Source organism: Natator depressus, chromosome 5 (assembly GCF_965152275.1).
Source record: "Natator depressus isolate rNatDep1 chromosome 5, rNatDep2.hap1, whole genome shotgun sequence".
Lineage (NCBI taxonomy): Eukaryota > Metazoa > Chordata > Testudines > Cheloniidae > Natator > Natator depressus.
In genome coordinates this window covers 1,806,073-1,832,991 of record NC_134238.1, presented here as the reverse complement: position 1 = coordinate 1,832,991, position 26,919 = coordinate 1,806,073, and the positions used below count along the sequence as shown (strand labels likewise).

The window sequence follows — 26,919 nt, the reverse complement described above, 5'->3', positions numbered from 1 at the left end:
TTCTCTTCTCCAAGCCGCACTGCAGGCCCCTGGTGTCCACTCTGCCCTGGGTCCATGCCCAGCGTTCCCAGGGATAGCAGCGTCACACCGTGCAGATCAGATCTTGTGGGCTGCCATTGACTGCAATGGGTGGGCAGTCACATGGTGAAGTGCGCTAAGCCTGTCACTTAGTGTCTGTCTAGGCTTGTTGAGACCCCATCAAATCCTCCATGTAAGGCTCCTGCAAATCACCCCATGGGAAACAGAACAGGTAGTCACTGCACTGAATTCACCCAGAGGGCTTGATTCTGATCTCAGAGCAGTTTTACACAGATGTAAGTCCATTGACTTTAGAGCAGTTACACTTCATTTACACCAATGTTAGCTGTAGAACCAGCCCCTCTGCCCACGGGGTGGATTACTTGGATTTCTCAGTTTAGAGCTTTGCACTTTTGTCCTTTCACTGTTTTCTCAACAGCTCCAAAAAGGCGAATCGGAAAGTGTTTTGCTGTCAGTGCCTGGCAGCTAACGCACTGAAAGTCCAGGGGTGCTGTGAAATGTGTCCCTGCCACATCACATGTTCCATGGGCCTGGTAGACAGGTGTCCATGTCACAGAAATCACACTCGGCGCTATTTCCTCCCCTAGCCACAGCAGAATAAGCCAAGGACAAAAGACTAGACTTATTTTTTCCTGACCTCCTAGAGCTACAGTTCAGGCAAGGACCTGCAAGGCCGACTTCTCTGACTTGGCTTTTTCTAACCTAAGCACTTGGCAACATGCACAAAAAAACCCCAACCGAACCCTACAGAAACAAAACATTCCATTGTGCACACAGGTCTCCTGCTGGGAGAGGACAAGACAGAGAACATGTGACAGATGCTAGTCATATCGCTCAAAGCCCAACTAGAAGGTGCTCAGGTACCTTGGGCATGAGGGTGATAAGAGAACCCATATGGAATGGAAAGGAATGGCGCAGAGCAGTGGTGTAGTTGAGCTTATAATGCTGCTCTCCCTGTTCTCCGGGGACTTTTCTTGAGCACCAAATTCATAGGAAATAAAAGCTAAATGACTGAAATGAGTCAATGACTCCACTGTCATATCCATGATAAATGGCGGAATGATGATCAGCTGGTCCATACGTCAAAGGTCTCGGAATGTCTCTAAGCCGTGCAGTCTAAAGGGGCTGCTAGACACCCTCTTTCTACAGTGGGATCTTATGGAACAATATTCTTAGTCTGATTTCTCAGTTGTGCGACAACACCTTTTGACTGGATTTCTCTCAAGTGAGGCCTGTGGTTCTGGGCTTTCATATTTCCAGAGCTCTCGTAGATCATATACTTTTATTGCTGCAATGGGAAGCCCTCTGTAAATGACTGGCCTTCTCTGAGTGAGGGGTTCAAACCCTTATTTTACTGAAGAGGCCGTGACATGTAACAATGTGGAAACCAAAATCTTCGTTTTAAGTTAGAGAACTCCTTTCTCAGACAGTTTGTCTAACGAGGATCAAAACAATTGCATTTTCTAAATGAGCATAACTCGACTCAACAAATGTTTCAAAAGCTTTTACAAAGTTAAAATTATTCCCTTATCTTATGTTTAGTTTTTACAAACTCTAGTTTTGTTTTAAATAAAAGGGGCCCTATTTGTGATATCTAAAGTGAAAATAAAATACTTCCTCTTGTGACTAATAATTGCAAAAGTACTGGGAAGAGTGCCTGGGATTAGACCTGACCTCACATTTCTCTAGCTAACCTCTGTACAAGAATTAAATATTTTATGGAGCCCTTCATGCAAGGGCTTCATGGGGCAGGAAGACAGGAGAAGGTGGGATGGCTAATTCACAAGGGCAGTGAAGCAAAATGCTCAGCCCAGAGCATGGTATTTGTTGGTACTGTGCTGGGTCAGGTACAGGGGATTTTTCCAACAAGAAGACCTTTATTTATTGTTAGACTTGGGGAAGTGGGAAACATGAGAGGAAACAATAATCAGGTATCAGTTAGCTACCGCTGGCCAGGTCAGAGCTTCATGGGGTTTAACCTTTTGGGTAAAATGGATTCAGCAGGTGTCCAATAACTTCCCACCGGTAATTGTACTCAATGCAGGATCACTGGGTGAGATATTATGGCCTCTCTTGGACAGATCAGGCGAGATGATCACTAAGGTCTCTTCTGGTCTTACAAGCTGTACATCTGTTAGTACCAACACAGCATAGTTACTGGAGATGACCCTAACACCGTCCTGGCGTTAACACGAGATGTTAGTCAGGGTGTTCTTGGTGCTGGAGCCTCAGCTCTAGAATTCACTTCCCTTGTTGGTTCACCTGTAAAGCCTCTCGCTTCTCCCAGGCTCTTCTTGAGTAGAGAGTGTGGGGAGAAGGTTGTAGTGGGAGAGAGCTGGTTGCCCAAGAATTAGGGGTTTAGAGGTGTGTGTGGCTTTTCAGAGATTCCAAGGTTAGAAGGAACCACTGATCATCTAGTCAGAGCTCGTGCATAGCACAGGCCACTGCACTGCCCTGAATTAATTCCTGTTTCAAGTCCAATAGCTGTGGTTGAAATAGAGCAGATCTTTTAGAAAAACATCCAATCTTGATTTTAAAATTGCCCATGATGGGGAATCCACCATGGCCCTTGGTAAGTTGTTCCTGTGGTTAATGACCCTCACTATGAAAAATGTGTGCCTTATCTCCAGCCTGAATTTATCTAGCTTCAACTTCCAGCAATAGGATCTTGTTAGACTTTTGTCTCCTGGATTAAAGAGCCTGTTATCAAATATTCATTTCCCATGTAGGTACTTACAGAATGAGATCAAGTCACGTCAACTTTCTCTTTGTTAAGCTAAATAGATTGAGTTCTTGGAGTCTGGCATTAGCTGGCATGTGTTCTAATCCTTTAGTCATTTCTGAACTAACTGGTTCTAACTGTTGATTTGAATAATAGTTTTTCATAGAATCATAGAATATCAGGGTTGGAAGGGACCTCAGGAGGTCATCGAGTCCAACCCCCTGCGCAAAGCAGGACCATATACTAATTGCAGCTGGGCCTTAGAGTAGTGGGTGAGCACATTTTATAATGAGAGATAATTATAGAATATGGAAGCAGAATCCACCCCTCTAGCCATCGTGAATTTGGTGGGTCAGCTGCACGGCCAGCAACAAGCATGTCTTCCTTCAGGTTCCAAAGAGATTCAAGGGATGGAACAGAAGAGACTAAAATATAGTGGGCCGAAGAGGGACACTTGACTATTAATTATGGCCACGCGTACGGTCATCAGACATTAATTTCCCAGTTGTGCTTATTAGAGTCTGAGAGAAAACTGAATAGGTGAATGTACCCGGCTGACAGCATTAGCTGGAACCCTGACTCTGCTAGTACATGATGGTGCTGCTGAGAAAGGTCTACCAGTGGTTTTGACTCACTGTGTCAAGTGACTCATTACCCTCCCTAGATATAAGGGAGGCAGGGCCAGCTTCTTTGCTTGAGAGAGAAAGGGGGATCGAGAGTGTGGGCTGAGCAGTCCTTGGGAGGGAACTCTGGGAATAACTAAGCTTGCAGACAGGACTTTAGCTGGATTTTGTGTGTTGTTTGACCTTTGTTTGTTAATAAAACCATACCCCATGAAAGGGGATTAAGTTCTGACCTGCTACAACTTGAAGGGACTGTGTTTAGGGCAGGGTGAGGAAACCATGAGCTCACAGGAGTTAAGTTCTTAAAATAGCTCTTCTCCCCCTTATGGAGGGTCCTCTGCAGCCCTGCTAGAGCTTCAGGGATTGTTACACACACACACTTCCTTTGAAACTCCCCACCTTCTAGCCCATATTATGGCCATGGTCCTTTGGGCTACAAAGTCCTCGATAAAGCATTCCCACCTGCACACAGTGCTCCCAGCCCCTGCTGCACGCGAAGATACCTGTCTCTAAGGCCTGGTTAAGCGGAGGTCACTCTGCGCTTTGCGGGAGTTGGGTGGGGGAGAGAAGGCTTATATAGAAGCATGCTTATTCCTTTGCACCCAGCAATTCTTCCTGCCTTTTCACAGATGCTCTCCTTGCTTATCTTATGAGCCCTTTCCTGCTTCATTTCTTTGGGTGCCAGTATGTAGTCACACTGTCAGTGGGGCATCCCAAGTGGTGTAGACTGCACCAGTCCAGTGTTGTAATGGGCAGAGTTACAGTACCTCTAAAGAAACCTGATCAGGTATGTTCCTTGTTTGCACTATCATCTCCTCTGTTGTCCCTAGTCTGTTCCATCAGTGATGGCTGCTCTTGTGACGTAGTTTGGAAGTCTAGCCTAGTGTGGGCCTTCAGCTCACTAGCAAGGCTGCTGCAGGAGGCCGTGGTGCAGCTCGTGCTTGCCAGGTCAGGGTTGTCATCTGTGTGAGGTTCTGCTCGATGTTGTTGTCTGCATGTGTGTGTGTTCTCAGCATGGAGCTGTTCCACTGCCCTCCAGTGCACTCTGCTGCTTGCAACTTCTTCTCAGGCTGCTTTGGGATTATTCCATGCTGGGAAGTGTCCATCAGGTCATCTGTCCGTCAGTATTTGTTGAAGGCCTCTACCAATGCGGTTCTGGGTGCTGGAGCTGGCTAGTTTGTGACTGAGGGGTTGGCAAGGAGAAGGGCATCTCCGTTGGGTTCTGCCAGGTGAGAGAGAGAGCTGGTGGCACTTATCAGCTAGGGATGTGAAATGGCCTCAAAGGGCAGGGCACCATCCTGTGTTCAATGGCAAAGGACAAACCTAAATATGCAAGTAATTTAATGCAGACAACTGGATTGCCATGGGAAGGCAGGATAGGAGCAGTCTCCATGTGGAGCAGTGCTTGCAGTATCCAGTAGAATGTGATACAGGGGTGGACAGCTAAGGTCCTGATGTGGCCCCTGTCCAGGGCACAGCTGAGGATGTTGTATGTGCTGCCCAGTGGGGGGCTAGTCCCGGGAAGGTTTTCATTGTCTGATCTCTATTTGCAGGTGAAGTCAAATGTGAGGCACCGAATAACAAACTGGATAAGTTCACTGGGACTCTTACTCTCCACGGGGAGAAATTTGCCCTGGACAATGAGAAGATGCTGCTGAGGGGCTGCACCATTAGGAACACAGAATGGTGCTTTGGGCTCGTTATTTATGCTGGTAGGTGGAATACACAGAGGTGCAGAGTGAAAAAAACTGTAACAGTCGGGCATGTAATTCCCAGTGGGCAGAGAAGAACCACTATTGTCCCCTTTAGAAGCTTGGTTTCCACTGGGTACAAGAACACAAGTGGAACGTTGAACCTTCCTCTTAGTCCCAAGCTAGGAACATCACAAACTCACTATGCGCAGGATTTTAACTGGAAGTTTGCTAGACCAATCCACAAGAGAGAGGAATAGTGAAACCTATATTGCAAAATCTCAACACATCTTGATGGGGTTCTTTGACATAAAGAGCAGCTTCTCTTCCCCCGGAGCTGGGATCAGCAAATAACATGGGAAAAAATCTCAGCCCATCCACCTGGGAAAAGAGTCCTCAAATACTGATTCTGTTTGAGGGCACAGTGAGCTAGTGCAACTGAATTACTTTATCTCTCCAAGCATGTACTGAGCAGGTCCCAACTCCAAGGCAAGCTGATTAGCTTAGAGAAATACTATGCTCCAGTTTACACCATTGTAGCAGAGTGTCAGAATTGCCTCCTGTATTAGTGTGTGTGTGGGGGAAATCTACATTTTAATGGGGGTGAGATTTGGATTATTTCTGTAGCACTGGAGACACATGTGACATTGCGCAATGCAGGTCACTGCTGATCTAATATCCATTATTCTCCATAAAATAAATGAAACCCACAGGGGAGGGTGCACTGGCTGTAAGAGAGAGCAGGGAGCAAGAGTCAGGAATTCTGGTGTCTGTTTCTGACTCTCTCTATGACCTCTGACAAGTCATGTTACCTTGCTGTGCCTCAGTTTCCCCATCTGTAACACCGGGGTACCAATGTGACCCGGCCTCACAGTAGGGTTGTGAGGGTTAACGTATGTTTGTAAATGCTTTGGCGTCTTGAAGGGAAGCAGCTCTAGAATTGATCCAGGTTCTTAAAAATCATGGCTGTGTTTGATCTACTAGGGCCAGACACCAAATTAATGCAGAACTGTGGGAAAACAACCTTTAAACGGACCAGCATTGATCGGCTAATGAATGTCCTCGTGTTAGTGGTAAGTCTGATTAATTTGTCTTCACTCCTTCAGACATGTTCATCATTTCAGAGTGCTCCACCCTCCTTCCTGACAAATGAGGGGGCATCAAAAGGGACTAATGAGAGAAAGAAGAATGCTAAAAAAGTACATTAGCATATGGATTTCTGCAGCCCCTTTCACAAGTCCCATCCTCCAGAACGAGGCCATTAAATTGATAGTGTCAAGGACCTCTCTTCATGGCTTTTCATTTGCTGTGCTCTTTTTCTCCACTGTTTCTGATAGTCACTTTGAAGCCTGCGAGTAACATTTTCCCAAATATCTTTTGTGGTTTTCCATTTAAATAAACATTGATTTTTTCCTTCTCGCTTTCAGGCTTCCTTGATATCTGCAGTAATGTCTATATGCACAGCATTCGATAATTACATGATGCTCTCTGCTGGCTGCTAGACTGGCTCTCCTGCATTGGAGGAAAATATTACGTGCTCATTCATAACCAGAGAGGGGTTTTTTAGCAAGTGGTAAATTTAAACACACTAAATAGATATTTACACTCCAGGGGGACAGTCTCCAACTCTCCACTAATTAAAATGCTGCGGATCGAATTTGGGATGGAAACTTCTTGACAATTGTAACAAACTGCATCTGCTCACACATGGATGCCACAATCATCGGCAGGGATCACTCTTGGGGATTCCGACCCAAGGGCCTCTGCCGGGAGCTAAACGCACAGCTCCTTTCGGCTGCTGCCGCGTGTAGCAGCCGGTCCTAGTGACTGGGCACTGTCCCGACAGGGAGATGTGCTCACACACGCTGGCCAGTGCCTTATCCAATTTTGCTTGAAGAACAGCTTGGGAGTGTGCTCAAGGAAATGAGAATTTAGCTTAGCCCAGATATTTAGCTTTTAATAGCAGCTTCTGTCCAAGTGTTTCAGAGCAGGCCTTCATTGACATGGAGACTGTCAGCGGTTTAATGTTATGAGACTGGAATCATAACAAACAAACCAAGATTAGACTGGTTCCCGTCAAGCCAGTGCAATGCCCACAAAAGCCTCATGAACACTTGTGTGTACATTGAATCGGCTCCGGCCACGGGGGGATGTGACCATGCCAGCACAGATTAACCTTCAGCCATCATGGGAGTACTCTGGCTGGCCAGCCGCTTATTTGGCATTTGAACTTCAGTTTGAACCCGCCAGCCAGACCAGCTCCGCTGTGATGTGATGCACCTTTGCCAACAATTTTCTCCTTTGTAAAACAGTGCTGCAAACACTGGCTTCATCACAAACACAGGGGAGCAGATCGCTCGCGGGTGGAGCTCCACCAACTGCAGGGGTGTTACCCTGATTTGCACCAGCTGAGAACCTGGCCCAGCACCTTGAGGTCATTTTCCTTCTCAGCTTTTTGTTACTCAGAGCCTACAGGGCTCAGGACATGGAGGGGTCTGTGAGTCTGGCCCTTGGCCAGGAGGGCTCTCCACAGATATTTGGATTCCAGTGATTCTCACACAGTGCACCCCTCTTTGTCTGGGGGTGATTTCCCCTCTTGTCATGGAGCTGGGGCTGCCATAGGAATTCTGTGAAATGCCTGGAACCTGTGGGGAGCTGGGCGCTCCCACTGCCAGGAGTGAGGATCTGCTCAACTCCTGCTTGCGCAGTTTCTGTCTCAAACACAGTGCTGGAGTCAACCCCCAGGGAGGCAGCAGTGATTGTCGGATGGCGGCCGATGGGCGTTGCGTTTCTGTGCCGTTGCAGTGTCTCTTAGCCACCTTTGACACAGTAGATCAGCACGTCTTGTTGAATCTGTTGGATACTCGCATTGCCTTGTAACTGCCTCAGTATCAAAATGCCTTTGTCCTTCTGTTTTTCAACAGACTAATTTTGTTTCAGTAGGACAGCGTCTGGGATCGGGCTGCCTGTGGCTTCCCAGGCTCCATTCTGGAACCTGTTCTTCTGGGCTTCTTTCTTACCAGGGTCCAATCCTGGGGTCTTTACTCAGCCCTTATTTAGTCGTCGGCTTCCATGAGAAGAAGAGTCATGATTAATTAGAATACAGTAGATCCTGCGGCATGCTTGGTACTGTACAGACGTAGGAGAGGTCTGTCTGCAATCTGTGAAAACACAAACAAAAGGAAGCACAAGGGGAGACATGCAACGTTTCTGCCAAAGGACCAGGGCAATGACAGGCACCTGGCCTGGTAGTTCCAGGTCTGGTCAGCTGTTTCTGAAGTGTAAATGTGCTGCTTTCCACAGGTCACGCTGCAGGCATAGGGCGTTAGGGATTTTACGTTGGTAAGTGTTTGGGAGGTTGTTCCAGGCGTGGCAGAAGGAGCAGAGCCGGGTGTGGAAGAACAGGAGGAAAGGAGGGTCAAGGCTGCGTCATTGGCAGCGTGGGACTGGGGACACAGAAAGCGGCAAGGGCAGGGGTGATAACTGATGTTGGCAATGAGAAGTGGTGAAGCGGCGAGGTCAGCGTGCAGGCAGCAGGCTGACAGGAATCAGAGTCCTACACTTAGGACGGAAGAATCCCATGCACCGCTACAGACTAGGGACCGAGTGGCTAGGCCGCAATTCTGCAGAAAAGGACCCAGGGGTTACAGTGGATGAGAAGCTGGATATGAGTCAACAGTGTGCCCTTGTTGCCAAGAAGGCTAATGGCAATTGGGCTGTATAAGTAGGGGCATTGCCAGCAGATCGAGGGACGTGATCATTCCCCTCTATTCGGCACTGGTGAGGCCTCATCTGGAGTACTGTGTCCAGTATTGGGCCCCCCACACTACAAGAAGGATGTGGAGAAATTGGAAAGCGTCCAGCGGAGGGCAACAAAAGTGATTAGGGGGCTGGGGCACATGACTTATGAGGAGAGGCTGAGGGAACTGGGGTTATTTAGTCTGCAGAAAAGAAGAGTGAGGGGGGATTTGATAGCTGCTTTCAGCTACCTGAAAGGGGGACCAAAGAAGATGGAGCTAGACTGTTCTCAGTGGTAGCAGATGACAGAACGAGGAGTAATGGTCTCAAGTTGCAGTGGGGGAGGTTTAGGTTGGATATTAGGAAAAACTTTTTCACTAGGAGGGTGGTGAAGCACTGGAATGGGTTCCCTAGGGAGGTGGTGGAATCTCCTTCCTTTGAAGTTTTTAAGGTCAGACTTGACAAAGCCCTGGCTGGGATGATTTAGTTGGGGATTGGTCCTGCTTTGAGCAGGGGGTTGGACTAGATGACCTCCTCAGGTCCCTTCCAACCCTGATAGTCTATGATTCTGCAGGGCCTGGAGTGACTCTGGGCGGAATTTCACAGAGGCCTAAGAGGAGGAGCTGTCGTCAGAGGCAAGGGCAGCTGACAGCGTGCGGATGAGTAATGTGGGTGGGCCGATGGGTGGATTGTAAGAAGAGGAGGTGGCAGAAGGAGCAGGATTTGGCCATGGCCTGGATGCGAGGGGAGAAGAAAGGAGTTGGGGGGGGGTGAGCAGTGGCAGGAATGGAGGAGTTGTCGGGGTAATGGAGAAAGGGGAGAGGTCAGAGAGGTTGGGAGGAGAGTTCAGTCCTGGGCTGTGGTGAGTTAGCTGTGGCAGCAGGCCTTCCAAGACGCAGGGTCAGAGGGACTGTGGGAGAAGCGCTGTGTGGGGTGAGAGAACCTGTGCCAACAGGGGACATCTCCTCCTTCTGAAGTTAGATGGAAAAGAGGAGAGGGTCCGGGACAGAGCACCTGGTGACCCCCACCGGAACGGGGAAAGGGACAAAGGTGGAGCTGCTGACAGACACTGAGGACCTCAGGATCTGGCCCTAGCTCAGAGTTAACCACTCGTCTCCCAGAATTTACGTGTGTCACACATACAGAGCTTTCTTTCCATGTTCAGATCTACTCTGGTCTCTGCTCCACTTCAGGGTGAGTGCAGACAAGCGTCATTTAGCTCCTTGCTTTTTTTGGAGAACTGAGCGAGTTGAAGCTGAATACATTATCCTCTGTTTGTGCTCTCCATGGCTGATGGGGCCAGGTGTCTGCCGGTCCTAGGCATTTGTGAGACACCGAATACTTGGGTATCTAAGTACTGCTCAATCCTTCCCACACTTGCTCTCAGATAGTTTCGCTCCAGTAATCAGGTCCTTCATGCTCGAAAGGGAATGTGGTCAGGGCCTCCTTTCTCACAGGGTGATCGGAAAGGTGAACCGACAGGATTGTAACCAGAGGCAGTGTATTTCACTGCTGACGTACTGAGCCAAAAGAATGCAAAAAGCCATTATTTGCTAAATAAAAACAGAGCTACAAATATCTCAACTTCAGGTGAAATGAAGCTTGCAAAATGTAAACACAGGAAAAGCTCGTTTGCGCTGAATTGTCTGTAACTCTCCCAGTGACAAATTAATTTTTAAACAGGGCCTTGAAACACTGCCCAGTTTACATGCAGTCACTTTGCCTCTCAAGTCAGGTCAGGCAGAAATAACCCTCTCTCCAGACTCACCCCCTGCCTTTCTCCATGTTTAGAAAAGTTTTTTCTGTGGGAATCTGCGGCAGGCTGACTGTTTGAAATTGGGCCAAGAGCGGGACATCACTCCCTAGCGAGCTCAGAAAGAAGTTAACGTTCTGCGGCTAGGACACGCCATCCTGCAGAAGGAAGTACCCTTGATGCAAGGGTTTATTTGTGCCGCAGAGGGGAGGCTGTGCTTAGCAGACTCAGGAAAAAGGCACTTTCTGATCAATAGAGCTGTCACTGCTGGCTGCTGGGGCCTTTTCTTTTGGCTTCAGATATAGGTGCAGAACCCCTGAGATGGCTGGAGGTCACAGCCTGACATTAAATGTTAGCCCACGGAAATCAGCTTGCCTAAGGAGCAGTTTGGGCCTGCTCTTGCAGGCATCAGCCCTCCTACCCTGAGGTGGGTGGGAAGCGCTGCTCGGGAGCAAGTGTTTGCATGGCTGGGCCTGTATTTGTAGACTCCCTAGTTCTCCGTGTGCTGCAGAAAAGCCACAGCCTGCCAGACAGTGTTGTTCCTGCGGGTTAGTGGCGACACAAACCGCAGCATTATGCCCCCCGCTCAGTCTCTCTGCACAGGAAAAAACCTTAGCAGGGATGTTCTGCTAATAGCTCACTCCCCTCAAAGAAAACTGAGCATCAGGAAAACTGAGTATTCCTGTAGCATCTCAGAGCCCTAGTCGGAGACCAGAACCTGCACTGTGCCAGGTGCTGTACAAACACAGAACAAAAAGATGGAGGTTACAATCTAAGTACAAGACAACAGACAACAGGTGGATAGAAACAGACCGGGGAGGCCAAGTAAATAGGCATGTTAGTGACCCCTTGCCTAAGCGTGTGTATTGCAGACACATCTAAGTACAAAGGATGTGGACATTGGTGACAATCGTGTTAGAGGCAAAAGTAGCAATTGTACCCCTGTCAGATGAGTGCTCCTGTAATATTGGGAAGTTTAGCTGCTTTCTGTCCTTTAGCATTTTAATAGACTTTGTGGAAGTATTACATGAGTCACCGTGTTTTCCATGATGAACTGCAGTACATCAAAGATAATCCCGTGTGCTCTGCAGTGTTCGGTCTCTGTGGTGCTCTATCAGGAGGTGTGAAGGGCAGTGAGAGAAAAGATAAATGATCTGGAGAAAGGGGTAAACAGTGAGGTGGCAAAATCTGCAGATGAAACAAAACTACTCAAGATAGTTACGTCTCAGGCAGACTGCAAAGAGCTACAAATGGATCCCACAAAACTGGGTGACTGGACAACAAAATGGCAGATGAAATTCAGTGTTGATAAATGCAAAGTAATGCACATTGGAAAACATAATCCCAACTATATATATAAAATGATGGGGTCTAAATTAGCTCTCAAGAAAGAGACCTTGGAGTCACTGTGGAGAGTTCTCTGAAATCATCCACTCCATGTGCAGCAGCCGTCAAAAAAGCGAACAGAATGCTGGGCATCATTAAGAAAGGGAGAGATAATAAGACAGAAAATCTCATGTTGCCTCTATATAAATCCATGGGATGCCCACAGCTTGAATACTGTGTGCGGATGTGGTCGCCCCATCTCAAAAAAGATCTATTGGAATTGAAAAAGGTTCAGAAAAGGGAAACAAAAATGATTAGGGCTATGGAACTGTTACGAATTATTCCAGTTAGGACACGTACAGTTTGTTTCTAGGCTGAGGCAACCAAATAAAGACAAACTGCAGAGTATCTCAAAGTTTGTAGGTTTATTACGCTCGAGCGTGGTACCACTCTGTTAAGCAGAACGGGACCCCGATTACAGGTTACACCAGGATTATACACTGTGGGCAAAACATCCTGCCTGTGTGCCTCGGGGGGGCCTAAACCAATAAACAGGCCTTCTCCTTCTCTATCGCCGATCCCCTGCAGCCACCTTCGCCCTGCAAAAACGCTGAATTAGCAGCTATTTCTGGCATGTCGGCTGGTTCCTGTCTCCTTTGTTTCCCTTCTCTTGAAACTGTCCAGCTGCCCACCTTGAAGGATCCTCCCTTGGCACGTGATGTGCTCGCTTCTCAATGGAGTCACATATGCTAACTAGGTTGATTTCCCCTAACAGAACGGCTTCCGTATGAGGAGAGATTAAAAAGACTGGGACTTTTCAGCTTGGAAAAGAGAAGACTAAGGGGGGATGTGACAGAGGTCTGTAAAATCATGACTGGTGTGGGGAAAGTGAATAAGGAACTGTTATTTACTCCTCATAACACAAGAACTAGTGGTCACCCAATGAAATTGACAGGCAGCAGGTTTAAAACAAACAACAGGAAGTATTTCTTCACACAGTGCACAGTCAGCCTGTGGAACTCCTTGCCAGAGGATGTTGTGAAGGCCAAAACTATAACAGGGTTCAAAAAAGAACTAGGTAAGTTCATGGAGAATAGGTCCATCGATGGCTATTAGCCAGGATGGGCAGGGATGGTGTCCCTCGCCTCTGATTGCCGGAAGCTGGGAATGGGCGACAGGGGATGGATCACTTGATGATTATCTGCTCTGTTCATTCCCTCTGGGGCACCTGGCATTGGCCACTGTCGGGAGACAGGGTACTGGGCTAGTTGGACCTTCGGTCTGGCCCAGTATGGCCGTGCTTATGAGCTTCTTTGGATCAGGCAGCTTGGAGGTTCTCTAACTGGGTTCTTATATGGTGCCCATTCCCATAGTATCAGAGCCCCTCTCGGCACCCCTCTGAGCTAGGGAAGTGTTATTTCCAATTCACAGGTGGGGTAATTTAGGCATAGAGGGATTAAGTGACTTTCCTGTGGGCAACCAGAAAGTCTATGACTGAGCTGGGAAATAAACCCAGCTCTCCTGAGGTCTAGTCCTGTGCCCTATCCACTAGATTTAGCTCCCCTGCCTTGGGAGTCCGTGCCTGTTGACTGTTGGATTCTCTACTGTGATGCCATGGGACCTTCATTCTCCACCAACATACGTAGCTTGTACAAGAAACAAGCCCTAGGTGATGGAGGAGCAGACTCTGTGCAGGTGGGAGCGGGTTGTGTCCCCCACAAAGGAGGGGACTTGAAAGCTTAGCCCTGATGTGAAATGGCTGAGACCACAGGGATGGTTCTGGCAGTGTTAGAGAGAGGATTTATTGGGTCAATGAGCCCACCAGCGCCACCTGTCAGTGTAGGGTTGTTACCTGCTCTATGAACATGTGTCCCTAAGACGTGCATACAAGAGAGAACGACCTGGGGAGTAGCTGGGAGCCGGGGGTGAAATGTTTGGAAAGAACATTTTTAAACTAGATACCAGAAAAAATTGGGTTGCTGGCGCGCAGTAACTGCAGCCACTCGTGCTGCCCAGTTTCGTCTCACTGTTTCCTTGTGCTCTCCTGCCTGCCTGCCTGCCTCCCTGCCTGCCTGTCTGTCGGTCGCTGTCCGTCTGTCAGCTCTTGTCTTAGACTTGACACTGTCAGTGCTCTGGGGCAGGGCCTGTCTTTTTGTTCTGTTTGTACAACACCTGGCACCGTGGGGCCCTGGGCCATGACTGGGGCTACGGTAATACAAGTCATAAATAATGGTGAAATCAGTGACGCTCCAGGGCTGGCACCCAGGGGAAGTTTTGGAAGCTCCATCTCTGGAGTTAGCAATAGGCTACAGAAAGGTTTCAGGCATGTGCAGGGAATGGTCAGTCCTGCGTTGGCCAGGAGTTAGACCAGGTAACCTAATACCAGCAGATCTTCCCCTGCGGTGTCTCTGATTCATACTGTACCATATAATCAGGGCACTGCCCATACACACTGAACACAAGACACTTTATTTTCTGAAATGCATCTCTTCTTGTTGCAGATTTTTGCGTTTTTAGCCCTGATGTGTTTCATCCTGGCCATTGGAAATGGCATCTGGGAATATGACAAGGGCTATTACTTCCAGGTCTACCTGCCCTGGGCAGAAGGCGTAGACTCGGCTCCCTACTCTGGATTCCTCATGTTCTGGTCTTACGTGATCATTCTGAATACCGTGGTGCCGATTTCACTCTACGTCAGGTATGTGACTGCCTTTTGTGTTACAGTTCCTGCTTGGAAGAGTTTTTTAATATTCACCTTAGCAAAGAGCAGTGCTTTCCCCTTGTATGAATGTGTTACAGAGCTGAGCTCTCTCAGCAAAATCAGCTCTGCATACGACTGCCATCTAGTGAGGATACCTGATGGCCACTGGATCTCACTGTGGGTCTGTATTGGTTAGTGCCCTCTGGAAGAGCACAGACTTCACCACACGTTCCTTCTGTGCTTGAGTCAAACCCTTTCCTCCTCTCCCCAAAATCACCATGTTCGTTCTTTCAGACTGAAATGGATTCATTAGAATAACTCTAAACCATAGAGATGTCCCTTCAGTGGGTGGGATTCTGCCGCAGCCCTGCACAGAGGCTGGTGCAGAGCTGGCTGCCCTGGGAGGAGCCCCAGAGACTGTGGGTCTTGGAGTTCTGCCATCTGCAGTGTGCGAGTCATGCAAACCTGGAGCAAAGGCCATCTGTGATTAAGCAGGGATTCCAGACATCGAAGTATGTCCTTCCAAAAGAGCCCGCACCTAGGATGGTCCTGTGCTTAGAGGACTGGAATAGGCATCAGAAGTCCTGGGTTTTGTGCCCAGCTCTGCTGCTGGTGACCTGGTGTGCCACATTTTCACCATCTGAAAACGGAGCTAGGAATAATATGTATTTCACAGCAGTGGCTTTGAAGCCTAAGTAATGAGCTTATTACCATTGGTATTCCAACAGCACTTAGAGGACTATGGGGATCCATTGTGCTAGGCACTCTGCAAACACAGAGTAAATAGAGCTTACACCCTAAAAGCCCAAACATAGTTGGTGAATGAGACGAGAGACAAACAGGCCAGGATGGGTGGGCAAGATACATCTGTGAAGCAATTTGAGATCCTCAGATAGGAGCTGCTAGAGTGAGACAAAGTAGTGGTGTTCATTTGTTACCGTTTACATCTCACTTTTCAGAGTTTTGCGACTGATTACAATGGGACCAGGATTTGCTTCTCAGTGTTTAGCATAAAATTCCGAGAGGTGGTGTGGGGAGGGATTATGCTGTCAAACCACTAAGCACAGCTGCTGAATTGTGGCCGCTGGTTTTTCAGTAAGGCTATTAGGGAGGGTGAATGATGGCACTCTGGATTAGGAGGTTGGAAGGTACATTCTGGAGTGTGTTTTGGTTTAGATCATGCACAGAATTCATTCTTTTCCTGTCCAGTAGTTCACAGTGACAGTGAAATGGAAATTCAAGTTACTTGTGTACGAATAAATCTCTCTGATTACATTAAATCACAGAAGGGCTCACTTGCTCTGAAGGTCAGATTGTCTTGTTCAAGCTTCTTCAGAAAGGCCACCATTTCTGGCTGTCCTGCACACTGCACACTAATTCGTGGGGCATCCTATCTTTGCCCAGCTGAGAACCCCATTAAACCTGAGAGCTGCACCCTAATGTGCAGAAAAGGAAGCAGATCACTGCAGCTGCCTTCCCCCTCAGTATGGAGCTGTGGCCTACACAGGCTTCAGGTCCCAGAGTGCAGTGCTGCTGGTTAATCACAGCAGGGTTAACTGGAGCTTGGGAGTCCTGCGGTGGGATTCACCTCTGGGCATTGTTCACACCACTGCCCTCCCGCAGGGTTTCTGTCATTGGAGTGCAAAGCCTGCTCCAGGGAAGGACTAACTCAACCACACCCTCTCCCCTGTCAGCCCTGCCCAATTTGGGGCAGGGCTGGCTGCATCTTCCCCCACACCCAGCGGGTATTTTTGCCAGGCATACTTTCGGCCACCCGGGCCCTGTGCCTGGCTTACACCCAGACGGCATCGAGCAGCCACATGGACTGGCCATGGGTTAGGAGAAAGCAGCTTAGCTCAGTGGCTCTGGAGTGCTTGTGGCTGTGAAGCCTTTGAAATCTATTCTAAAAAGGCACTAAAAACCCAGAAGGAACCTGGACCTCGGTCTAGCAGCTGTTTTCATGGCGCTTGTCGTAGCACCTTTAAAACGCATGTGGCCTGCAGCCATCTCAGGATGGTCTGAGGGATACACCAGCCCACCACGACGCTTGGATTCCTATCCTAACTGCAGCTGCTGGCCCCAGAGCTGAAGACAGAAGATCCTGTTGCCTAACCTAATGAATGTTCCATCATCTTCTCTTTCTCTTTTCCCCAGTGTGGAGATTATACGCTTGGGCAACAGCTTCTACATTGACTGGGACCGTAAAATGTATTACCCGCTGAACGATACGCCAGCCCAGGCCCGCACCACCACCCTCAACGAAGAGCTGGGACAAATCAAGTACATCTTCTCTGACAAAACGGGAACTCTCACTCAGAACATCATGGCTTTCAACAAGTGCTCCATTAATGGGAAATCCTATGGTACGAACATCTCTGATCTTCCTCCCTATACCTTCTGCCAGAACTCTTCTTGGGTCACAGAAATGGGATACCATAAGATATCCAGAAGAAAAGGACTTGTAAGAAGTGGGGGAAATTACTTAAATAAATTGTACCATATGAGAATTACTTAACCCACTTTAACACTGTATTAATCAAAGCCTGAGCATTATTCTCACTTTCCGTCATCTGCGCATCCTCTATCTATTTACTGTCCACCAATCCACCCCAGTAGGTAGGCATTGCATGCACATTCTAGGAACCAGTGGGAACTGTCCAGAAGGTGGACACTCAAGTCTCTCTCCTACTGTTTAGTTAATGGTGGGCTTCTTCCTTGAATCATGTTACTGGGGCATCTTCTGTTCTGGGTCTTTGAGGAAAACCACGGTAGAAAGGATGAGTGCTGAATTGTGACCGGGAGATATTAGGTTTAGGGCTGTTCCTTGGAAGCGTGCTCTGGAGGCGTAGGTCTGGTGTTGAGAAGACTGCCCTCAGCTCTTTGAGGTGACACCTGGGCTCTGCTAGAGGTGCTCTCCAGTGGATCATAGCTGCGGTGCAGATCTCAGAAGGCAGGGCAGCTTCTAAGTGTTGACCTATTTCATTAATACTTTGAGAGTTCCAGAGCCATGAAGGGGCTGTGGCAGGGATTGGGGTGCGTCACATCTGTAATATGCTCTCTCCAGCTTGGACCATTTAAGAGAGAGGTCACCACCTGTAGCTTCCCGGTGAGCTTATCTGGATAGGATGAGTTGCAGTAGTGCGTGCTGGAGGTGGTGAATTCCTGAACCACTGTGGCCAGGTGACTGTCCACGAGGAAAGGATGGAGCAGTATTGCTATCTGGAGAGGGGAAGAAGGGGCTTTGCGTGTCTAGTATGACCCCAGACCTGTGCACTGTCTCCAATGCCAGAGGGAAGAGGCCCTCGGAAAGATGGTATCAGTTATTTCCTGAAAGCATTTCCCTCTGCCGGCTGGCTTCCTCGGTGCTTGCTGGGTTCAGTTTGAGCCAGCTGGTCTTCATCCAGGTTCCTGTCCCCTTCACGAGCCTGTCAGGTGCTTGGGTTTTCCATGTGCTCTTCAATCCCTGGGTCACATTGCAGGTAGGTTAACAGAGAAGCTGTTTGATCAAATCCGGTGGCTGCATGAGGCTGGTGGCAATTATATCAGTATAGCCCTGCCTCTGAAAGAGCAGTAAAGCTAACCCAAACTCCGCCAGGGAAGCCTTTGACACCTGCCGAGAAAGTGGAAAAGTGTTTCACCCCTCTTGCTACAACGCTGAAGAATCCACTCTTAGCCTAGGGGACTTTCAGCAGTTTTTCAGTGTCTGCAATCGCTATTACTTACAGGGGTAGGAACAAGCAGGAGGCTGCTTATTGCCCCCATGTTGCAGACTCGTGCTCTGGGCAGGGACAGTGGGAGAGAGCTTGCTCTGTTGTGCCTTTCATACTAAACAGCAAAGTCTCCTTCCTGGCCCAGCTTCCCACTCCCAAGGAATGTGCACGCTCAGCCTCACACTCTCAACTTTCAAGCTCTGTCAGCATCAAAGGCTCAAAGCTTGTGCACAGCTGCAGTTTGTGTGTGTGACTCGCTCTGTGTTTGTAAACTGCAGGTGACGTGTACGACATGGCTGGGCAGAGGACTGAGATCACTGAGGTACGTGGTTAGCTGCCAGCGGGTTCTGTGTACTCTGCCACCCTGTTGGCGTAGGCTCCAATGGACACATGCCATACCCCACCCAGGTATATAATGCACACACACACACACACACCTAGCACCTACAGAGGGGAGCTAAGACTGCACCTTTTGAAAAACCCCAAACATTAGAGAGCCTGAAAATGAGCAGCGAGGATCCAGCCAGTTCCCACTCTCTCAGGCAGCAGAATGTGGAAGACTTATTTGTTGTGGAAGAAATGCCTATTTCTTGGCAAGCCACCACCCTGTGGGAGATCTGCCAGCCCCCCAGCCCCTCAGGGCAGCACAGTACCAGCAGGTCAGAGGTTTGACACTCGCACGCATTGTGCTCTGGCTGGCTGAGCTCCGCTGCGCACATTAGTGCGGGGGATTTGCTCCGTGGGTAAGTGCCAAGTGTCATCTTGGGCTGGTCGAAACACAGGACTGGTTCTAGACGTGGGGCCTCACTGGAGCTGGGGCAGGAATCCGCTCTGTGTGGCGTGTTCCCGCTGCGAAGCACCACGCGTTAAAACCCAAGCTGCTGGGCCGCTGGGTCCCACAAAGGGAGAGAGCGCCGTGCAGTGCGTCTTTGTTTCAGAGATGGCCTGGGGTGGGGAGAGTTTAAACTTTACATCGGGTTGCCGTCAGCTTTTTCCATGTGGGTTTCTCCCCTGCCCTGGGAGAACGTGGCGAGGGCACAGAGGACTCCCAGTCCTGCTCTCATTGGAATGAGCAGTCACACCCGGGAGCAGGGCCTGGGGCAGGGTGTCGGTGAAAGCATTCGGCTCAGTGAGTGGATGGCCTGCAAGAGCGATCCCCGTGACTTCAGGGAGAGGTCGTGGTAGGGGAACCCTATGAGCAGGGGGAGGAGGGAGGGGTCGTGTGGGGAGATCAGCGAGAGTCTGGGGAGGGAGGCATGGTGGAGGAAGCACCCTGAGGGGAAGGGGGAGTTGCAGGGGAGGGGAAGGGGGGTCACGGGGAGTTCACCATGCGGGAGGGAATCTCTTTCAGCATGTGGGCAGATCATTGAGGGTGCAGGGCCAGGTAGGGCAATCGTGGGGATGAGAGATCGCTGAGTGCAGGGAGGGGAGGCATGGTAGGGGATGACTGTGAGTGGTGGGGGCAGTCGTGGGGGAGGGGGATCCCCGCGAGTATGTGGGGGAAGGGCAGTCGTGGGGGAGGGGGGATCCCCGCGAGTATGTGGGGGAAGGGCAGTTGTGGGGGAGGGGGGATCCCCGCGAGTATGTGGGGGAAGGGCAGTCGTGGGGGAGGGGGATCCCCGCGAGTATGTGGGGGAGGGGCAGTCGTGGGGGAGGGGGATCCCCGCGAGTATGTGGGGGAAGGGCAGTCGTGGGGGTGGAGATCCCTGTGAGCGCGGCGAGGCAGCGAGCTGCCTGGCTGACCCTCAGCCTCACCTTTGCAGCACACAGAGAAGGTTGATTTCTCGTACAACCAACTGGCCGACCCAAAGTTTGTGTTCTACGACCACAGCCTAGTGGAAGCTGTGAAGCTGGACAATGCCGCGACACACAGGTTTTTCCGGTTGCTCTCGCTGTGCCACACCGTGATGCCAGAAGAGAAGGAGGAAGGTGAGCACCGATGCGGCTGTCATGGCCTGTAACCTCATAGCAGTGTGCTGGGCCGTCATTTCTCTGCAGACGCTGCTACGGGGCCACTGGGAAATCATCTGCAGAGCCCGGCAAATCCGCAGATATCTGCTTTACGTCCGCGGATACGCACATCTGCAGATGTGGTAGGGTTGCCAACTTTCTAATCGCACAAAACTGAACACCCTTGCCCTGCCCCGCCCCGTCCCTGTGGCTCCACCCCTGCCCCACCCCTTCTCAGAGGCCCCACCCCCCACTCACTCCATCCTCCCTCCCTCCATCACTCGCTCACCCTCATTCACTTTCACTGGGCTGGGGCAGGGTGTTGGGGTGCAGGAGGGGGTGAGGGCTCCAGCTGGGGGTGCGGGCTCTGGGGTGGGGCCGGGGATGTTTGGGGTGCAGGATGGGGCTCTGGGCTGGGGCCAAGGGGTTTGGAGTGCGGAGGGGGCTCGGCTGGGGCATGGGGTTGGGGTGTGGAATCTGGGAGGGACTTAGGGTGTGGGAAGGGGCTCCAACCTGGGGCAGGGGGTTGGGGTGCAGGAGGGGGTTTGGGGTTTGGGCTCCAGCTGGAAAGTGCTTATCTCAGGCGGCTCCCAGTTGGCAGCACAGTGGGGCTAAGGCAGGCTCCCTACCTGCCCTGGTTCTGCGCGGCTCCCAGAAGCAGCTGGCATGTCCAGCTCCTAGGCACAGGAGCAGCCAAGTGGTTCTGCATGGTGTGCGCTGCCCTCACCTGCAGGCACCACCCCTGCAGCTCCCATTGGCCGCAGTTCCCAGCCAATGGGAGCTGCAGAGCTAGTGCTCAGGGCAGAGGCTGGTGCAGTACGCAGAGCCTCCCTGGCCATCCCTACACTTAGGAGCCAGACATGCTAGCCGCTTCCATGAGCCACATGGAGCCAGGGCAGGTAGGGAGCCTGCCTTAGCCCCACTGCACTGCTGACCGGACTTTTAACGGCCCGGTCTGCGTTGCTGACCAGAACCACCAGGGTCCCTTTTCGACCAGGCGTTCCAGTCAAAATCCAGATGCCTGGCAACCCTAAGATGTGGCTGTATTGTTTGCCATCTTTGTGGACAGCAGATTGGATGTGGATCCAAAGTTATTTATCCACACAGGGCTCTAGAGCAGCCGTTCTCTACTGGGGGTTCGTGGCCCTCTGGGGGGGCTGTGGTTTCAGGGGGTCCCCCCACAAAGCCCTGAGTTCCCAGGGGGCTGATGCCTGGAGCAGTGAGCCCTGGCATCTCCTTTGCGGAGCTCCAGGCTTGGGCCCCACGGGACTATGGACCCCCTGAAACCGGCTCACAGCCCCCCAGGGGGCCATAGATGCCTGGTTCAGAACTGCTGCTCTAGAGGGTGCTGGTGCGGATTGGATCCAAATTTTTGTATCCACACGGGGCTCTAATCATCCGAGTCAGCGTGTGGTTGCTCATTAGCTGGCGTGGCTCTGCGGGTGCCTCGTGGGGAGAGGACCCCAGGAGACTCCCATGCCTTGTGGCCTAGAGTAAGGGCTGGCCAAAGTGCAATAACTACTCCAAGGAGTGCAAAGGCTCTGCAAGCAGAGAGCTGCTGGTGTCACTGGCCCCACAGAGCCGATGGGAATAAAGCCACGCACTGCGTCCTCCCTGTACCAGTCAGCAGAGCTGAGCTCATGCAAGGGGCAGTGCCTGCTGCATCCTGACAAACGGGGGCTCATTAGTCATGCTAATCCCACGCTCCTGTCCCCCCAAATTCCATCTAGGGCAGAGTCTCATTGCCCTTCTGAGAGCTGTGCCAGTCCTGTCCTTTGGGATCTGAAAGACGGCAATACTGGTGCAGAGGGTACCTGGGGTGGTGAGGAAGCTAAGCAAAGGAAACGTTCCTGGCAGTGAGAGTCCTTGGGCTGCAGAAGTCTCCCAAGCAGAGGGAGATCCTTCCACTAGATGGAGGCTAGGAACCTTGCACTGGCTCTGGGGAATGGATTCGATGGGACCTAATGGAGCTTCTCCGTCCCTAACGTGTGTCAGTCTGTGGCCTGTGGAGGAGTGCGTCTGTGTGCGAGTTTTATTACATCTGGTCGGTATATAGCCAGACAGGAGGTGAGCAGTGGCTATAGAAAGCCTCAGCCCTTGTGTTTGATTCATGTCAGGAGCAGAGTGATGAATCCAGGCCTGAGATGAACATACATTGTTTCTTTCTTGCATGGCAGGTAACCTGGTGTATCAGGCCCAGTCTCCAGATGAAGGAGCCCTGGTCACCGCAGCCCGAAACTTTGGCTTTGTGTTTCGTGCTCGGACCCCCGAGACCATCACTGTGGTGGAAATGGGAGAAACAAAGGTCTATGAGCTCCTGGCTATTCTGGACTTCAACAACGTGCGCAAAAGGATGTCTGTCATCGGTGTGTTCCCATCACTCCCCTTCCACTTTTCTGCTCGTTTGGGCTCTCCGACTCATACTTCTTCTCCCTGGTCTCCTCTTCTGTGGCTATCCTTGCAAGGCGTCCAGATACTGCAGTGATTAAGGTGGTGTAAATGTATTGATAGAGTGGAAGTAACCAGGGACTTCACTGGGAGCCGGCCCAGGTCTTCAATGGTAGACTTCTCTTGGCATCTGGATATTAATGTCCTTGCGCCCCACCCATACATGCGACTACAGGCTTCAGCAGTGCATCTGCTCAAATCACAGGGGAGCAATGCGTGTTGGGCCTGTAGTCTGTGCCACCACTCCTCCGTATTAAAGATGGGAGTGGCTGCATTCTCCTCCATTCTGTGCAGAGCAGGTGTGACCCTCACCCCTGGTGGGCCGAGTTTGGATGTCTCTACACACACTTGATGTGATGGCTGCCAAATGCTGTAGTCTGGGTTTTGCAGAACTTTTGTTCCCATTGCTTTTAGTGCGAAGTCCGGAGGGTGACCTGACCTTGTATTGCAAGGGCGCTGACACCATTATCTATGAACTGCTGGATTCTTCCTGTGGACCCCTCAAGGAAGAGACCATGGAACACTTAAATGTAAGTTCCCCTTGCAGGGGAACCCCTCTGTAGATAACGGGTAGGGTGGGAGTCCCTTGTTCTCTGTGAGCGTCTCTGATGCCACCATTGGAGCTGGAAATGGAACCAACACTGAGGCTGAAAAGTAGATGATCTCTATAGCAACCCTAAAGGCATCTCCCTGGGAGATCGGCAAATAATGTGTAACTTACCATGGAAAGGAAAGAGTTATTCTGTAAAGACTCAGGGGGCCATTGCCTGAAAAACACATTCATCGGGTCCTTACATTTAGTTGTGTTTTGGAGTCTGGATAGTTCAGGCAGTTGGTAACAGGCTACTGAGCCTTTCATCTTTCTAAATACAACCCAGGGCAGCAGTAACCTCAGATCTGACCGTTGCTCTTGTTTTTGTGTCTTTTGCTAGTTGCTCTTCAAATTCTTTTCTGCTCTACCTAATTATACTTTTACAGTTGACTTGCCAGAGTTGATGTTCCTTGCTATTTTCCTCAGTGGTATTTGACTTCCAATTTTTAAAAGGTGTCTTTTATCTCTAACCACCTCTTTCACTCTGTTGTTTAGTCATGGGGGCATTTTTCTTTGAGGTATACACAGAGTTTGAACCTCTATTTTGCTGTTTTTAAAAGTTTCCATGCAGCTTCCAGGCATTTCACTCTTGTGACTGTCCTTTTAACTTCCGTTTAACGAGCCTCTTTTTTGTGTAGTTCCCCTTTTTGAAGTTAAATGCTACCGTAGTGGGTTTCTTTGGCAATTTTTCCCCTACAAGGAAGTTAAATTTAGTTACATTATGGTCACAGTGACTTAGCTGTTCAGCTATAATCACCTCTTGGATCAGACGCTGTGCTCTACTTAGGACTAAATCAAGAATTGCCTCTCCCCTTGTGGGTTCCAGGACTAGCTGCTCTAAGAAGCCGTCATTAATGGTGTCTAGAAATTTCATCTCTGCCTCCCGTCCTGAGGTGACATGTTCTTAATGAATATGAGGATAGTTGACATACCCCATTTTTATTTGGTTTTCTGTTTTTGTAGCCTCTCTAATCTCCCTGAGCATTTCACAATCACTGTCACCATCCTGGTCAGGTGGTGGATAGTACATTTCCACTGTTATACTCTGATTTTTGGAGCATGGCGTTTCTATCTGTAGAGATTCTGTGGTACAGTTTGATTCAATTAAGATTCTTACTACGTTTGACTCTACACTTTTTTTCACATATAGGGCCACTCCCACACCCCCACCTGTGTGGCCTACTCTGTCATTCCTGTATATTTTGTACCCTGGTATTATCATGTCCCACTGATTATCATCATTCCAAGTTTCCGTGATGCCTGTTATGTCTATATCCTCAGTTAATACCCGGCACTCAGGTTCACCCATCTTAGTATTTAGAATTCTTGCATTTGTATATAAGATACAATTAACAAGATAATATTATCTATCGGGGCCTATGCTCATCCCCCAGATGACACTGGCTTTTGCTGGTGCAGTGCAGAACCCAGGGCCCCAGGTAGTGGAAAGTCCACCAGGAGGGGTTACGCTGGAACAGATGGCCTGCAGCGAGATAGCAGAGTGAAGTCCCAGCACAGGAAGACAGCAGGCCAGGGCGGGAGGAGGAGATGCTGAGGATGCAGCACATTCCATGGGTAGCTGCAGCTGAAAGCTGCCCTCCCCCAGTGGAACCCACAGGTGGAGGATGGTGGGTCTACCACCTGTCCTCCTCGAGGGAGAATCTGGGCTTTCCAAAAGGGAACCTTGTTGCTGGGCTGGTTACAACAAGCATTGGGGTCCAGATTTTCAGTCACTCATGCTGTGAAGGTGCAGATGTGATTGCTCGTTGAAATCATGCATGCAATGACTGGTGTTCAATGCAAAGAAAGCATGCAGTCACATCAACAGTTCTGCCAAGCAATTGCATGGGCACAATTCTGAAATTCTGGGAGTAGCTCTTTTCTGTGTGTTTTACACAGGCCTCATACAAATACCAGTGACATAGATGCATTGATAATGGAAAAATTTAGAGTCAAAATTTAGGAAAACCCTTTGGATTTGGTCTTGTATAGGCAATAGACTGCAGTTAAAAACGGATCTGTACAAGAATAGAGCTGGGTTTCCAGGTGCTGGTGAGTTTAAAGTGTTAAATGCAACTTTCATCCTATTCATTGCAGAAGTTGGGTTGGCATCTTTCGGGTGAGAGGGTGTTTGTAAATAGCGCTCCTTGCAGATCAAGCTAGAAGAGTGTTCCACCGCCTGGATCTCACCTATTCCACCCATGTCTTACAGGAGTTTGCAGGTGAAGGCTTGAGGACTCTGGTTGTGGCCTACAAAAACCTGCAGGAGGACTACTTTGAGGAGTGGCACAAACGTCACCATGAAGCAAGCACTGCCCTGGATGGACGGGAAGAGAAGTTATCTGAGTTATACGAAGAGATTGAAAAAGACTTAATGGTTGGTCTTTCATGGAATTTGGGTCAAGCTGTGGGCAGGCAGCCGGGAAGTTGGTTCATCAGTAAGCAGATCGCTATGACTTTACATGCGTTGTGTAACTAAAATGGGTAGATCATGGCAGACCTGGGTTTTCACTGATGCCTTGGTAAGCACCCAGTAGCTGTCTGGGAACAGTTTTATATTAACTTGTGTAGGTGTCTGGTTAGCTGACTTTTCGTGGGTGAACACACGAGAGCTGGATGGAGGTGACACTGGCACAGATATTTCATAGCTGTCCCTTGTATGTTCAAGCAGTTGAACGATTATTCTTCTGACTTCTAAATGACGAGCTGTAACAGCCCTGTCTTGAGTAGCTCCTGGGTCCCTCTGCATTTCTGGAGGAGCCTTTACTCTGTTCTGTCAGCCTGGGAGGAGAGGGGGGTGTCCACAGAACAGTTTGTGTCAGCTTGAAGTGAATGAAAGCAATGACTAAACTGTGATCTGCAAGCAGGCTCCTCCTGTGACTGCTGTTGCTGCTTTTGAATGCCCCTGGGGTTCACCGGCGTGTGCTACCTGTGGGGACTGAATGAAGAGAAGATACATACCCTATCTGAATGGAAGCGATGCAGCTTATGCAATCACAGCAGCTCTTATGAAATGTTGGAAACTCTATAGCTGCTTCGTCACGCTCTCTGAGAAGGTTTCTGTTTCCTGTGGGCCTGTGTGTGCACCCTGGAAGAAAGGACTTTATTTGCAGGAAGGAACTGGGGGAGGGATAGCCCAGTCGTGAGAGAGAAAAAGGAGAATCTATTGTGGGGGATGCTGGCAGGGAGGCCATGAGGAAGTAGGAGGGTCCTGGGTCATGCAGTCTTATGATCCTGCTGAGAGCTGAGGACAGGAGGCTTTCTGTGCAGTGTCAGGGGCCTGCAGAAGGAGCCAGGAGGCAGTAGGGGGAGGTAATGATGGAGGGTGGGGATGGAACCTGGTTAAGTTCAGAGATTTTAAGAACACACGTGTTCAGCTTCATGCTGATTGTAGTCAAAGCAAAGGAGAGAGTCATGGAAAGGAAGCTGCTCCCCTCCCCCTTCCACGGTTTGTACACCAGATCTGAGCAGGCAGGCAAGGGCAAGCAGAACTCCTGACAAGGCCCATGGGTTTTCCCCACTGTCCCTGCACGGTACCAGACACCAGAGCTCCATGGTGCTTCACTACGGTTACGGAGAGAGCATGGCCGCGGGAGAGCTCAGGCCTTCGTCCCAGGGCCCTGTAG

At 49.9% G+C, this 26,919-nt stretch overlaps 1 protein-coding gene across 1 annotated transcript in view; it reads left to right on the top strand.

The window, feature by feature from the left end:
* Positions 1–26,919, top strand: part of LOC141987146 (phospholipid-transporting ATPase ID-like) — a 114,620-nt gene that overhangs the window by 60,442 nt on the left and 27,259 nt on the right. The window contains exons 10-18 of the mRNA XM_074952219.1: positions 4,938–5,096; positions 6,060–6,148; positions 14,394–14,590; positions 16,748–16,956; positions 18,582–18,625; positions 20,067–20,232; positions 22,431–22,619; positions 23,116–23,231; positions 25,506–25,670. Of these exons, the coding sequence (XP_074808320.1) occupies positions 4,938–5,096; positions 6,060–6,148; positions 14,394–14,590; positions 16,748–16,956; positions 18,582–18,625; positions 20,067–20,232; positions 22,431–22,619; positions 23,116–23,231; positions 25,506–25,670 (1,334 nt within the window). The remainder of the gene's footprint in view (positions 1–4,937; positions 5,097–6,059; positions 6,149–14,393; positions 14,591–16,747; positions 16,957–18,581; positions 18,626–20,066; positions 20,233–22,430; positions 22,620–23,115; positions 23,232–25,505; positions 25,671–26,919) is intronic.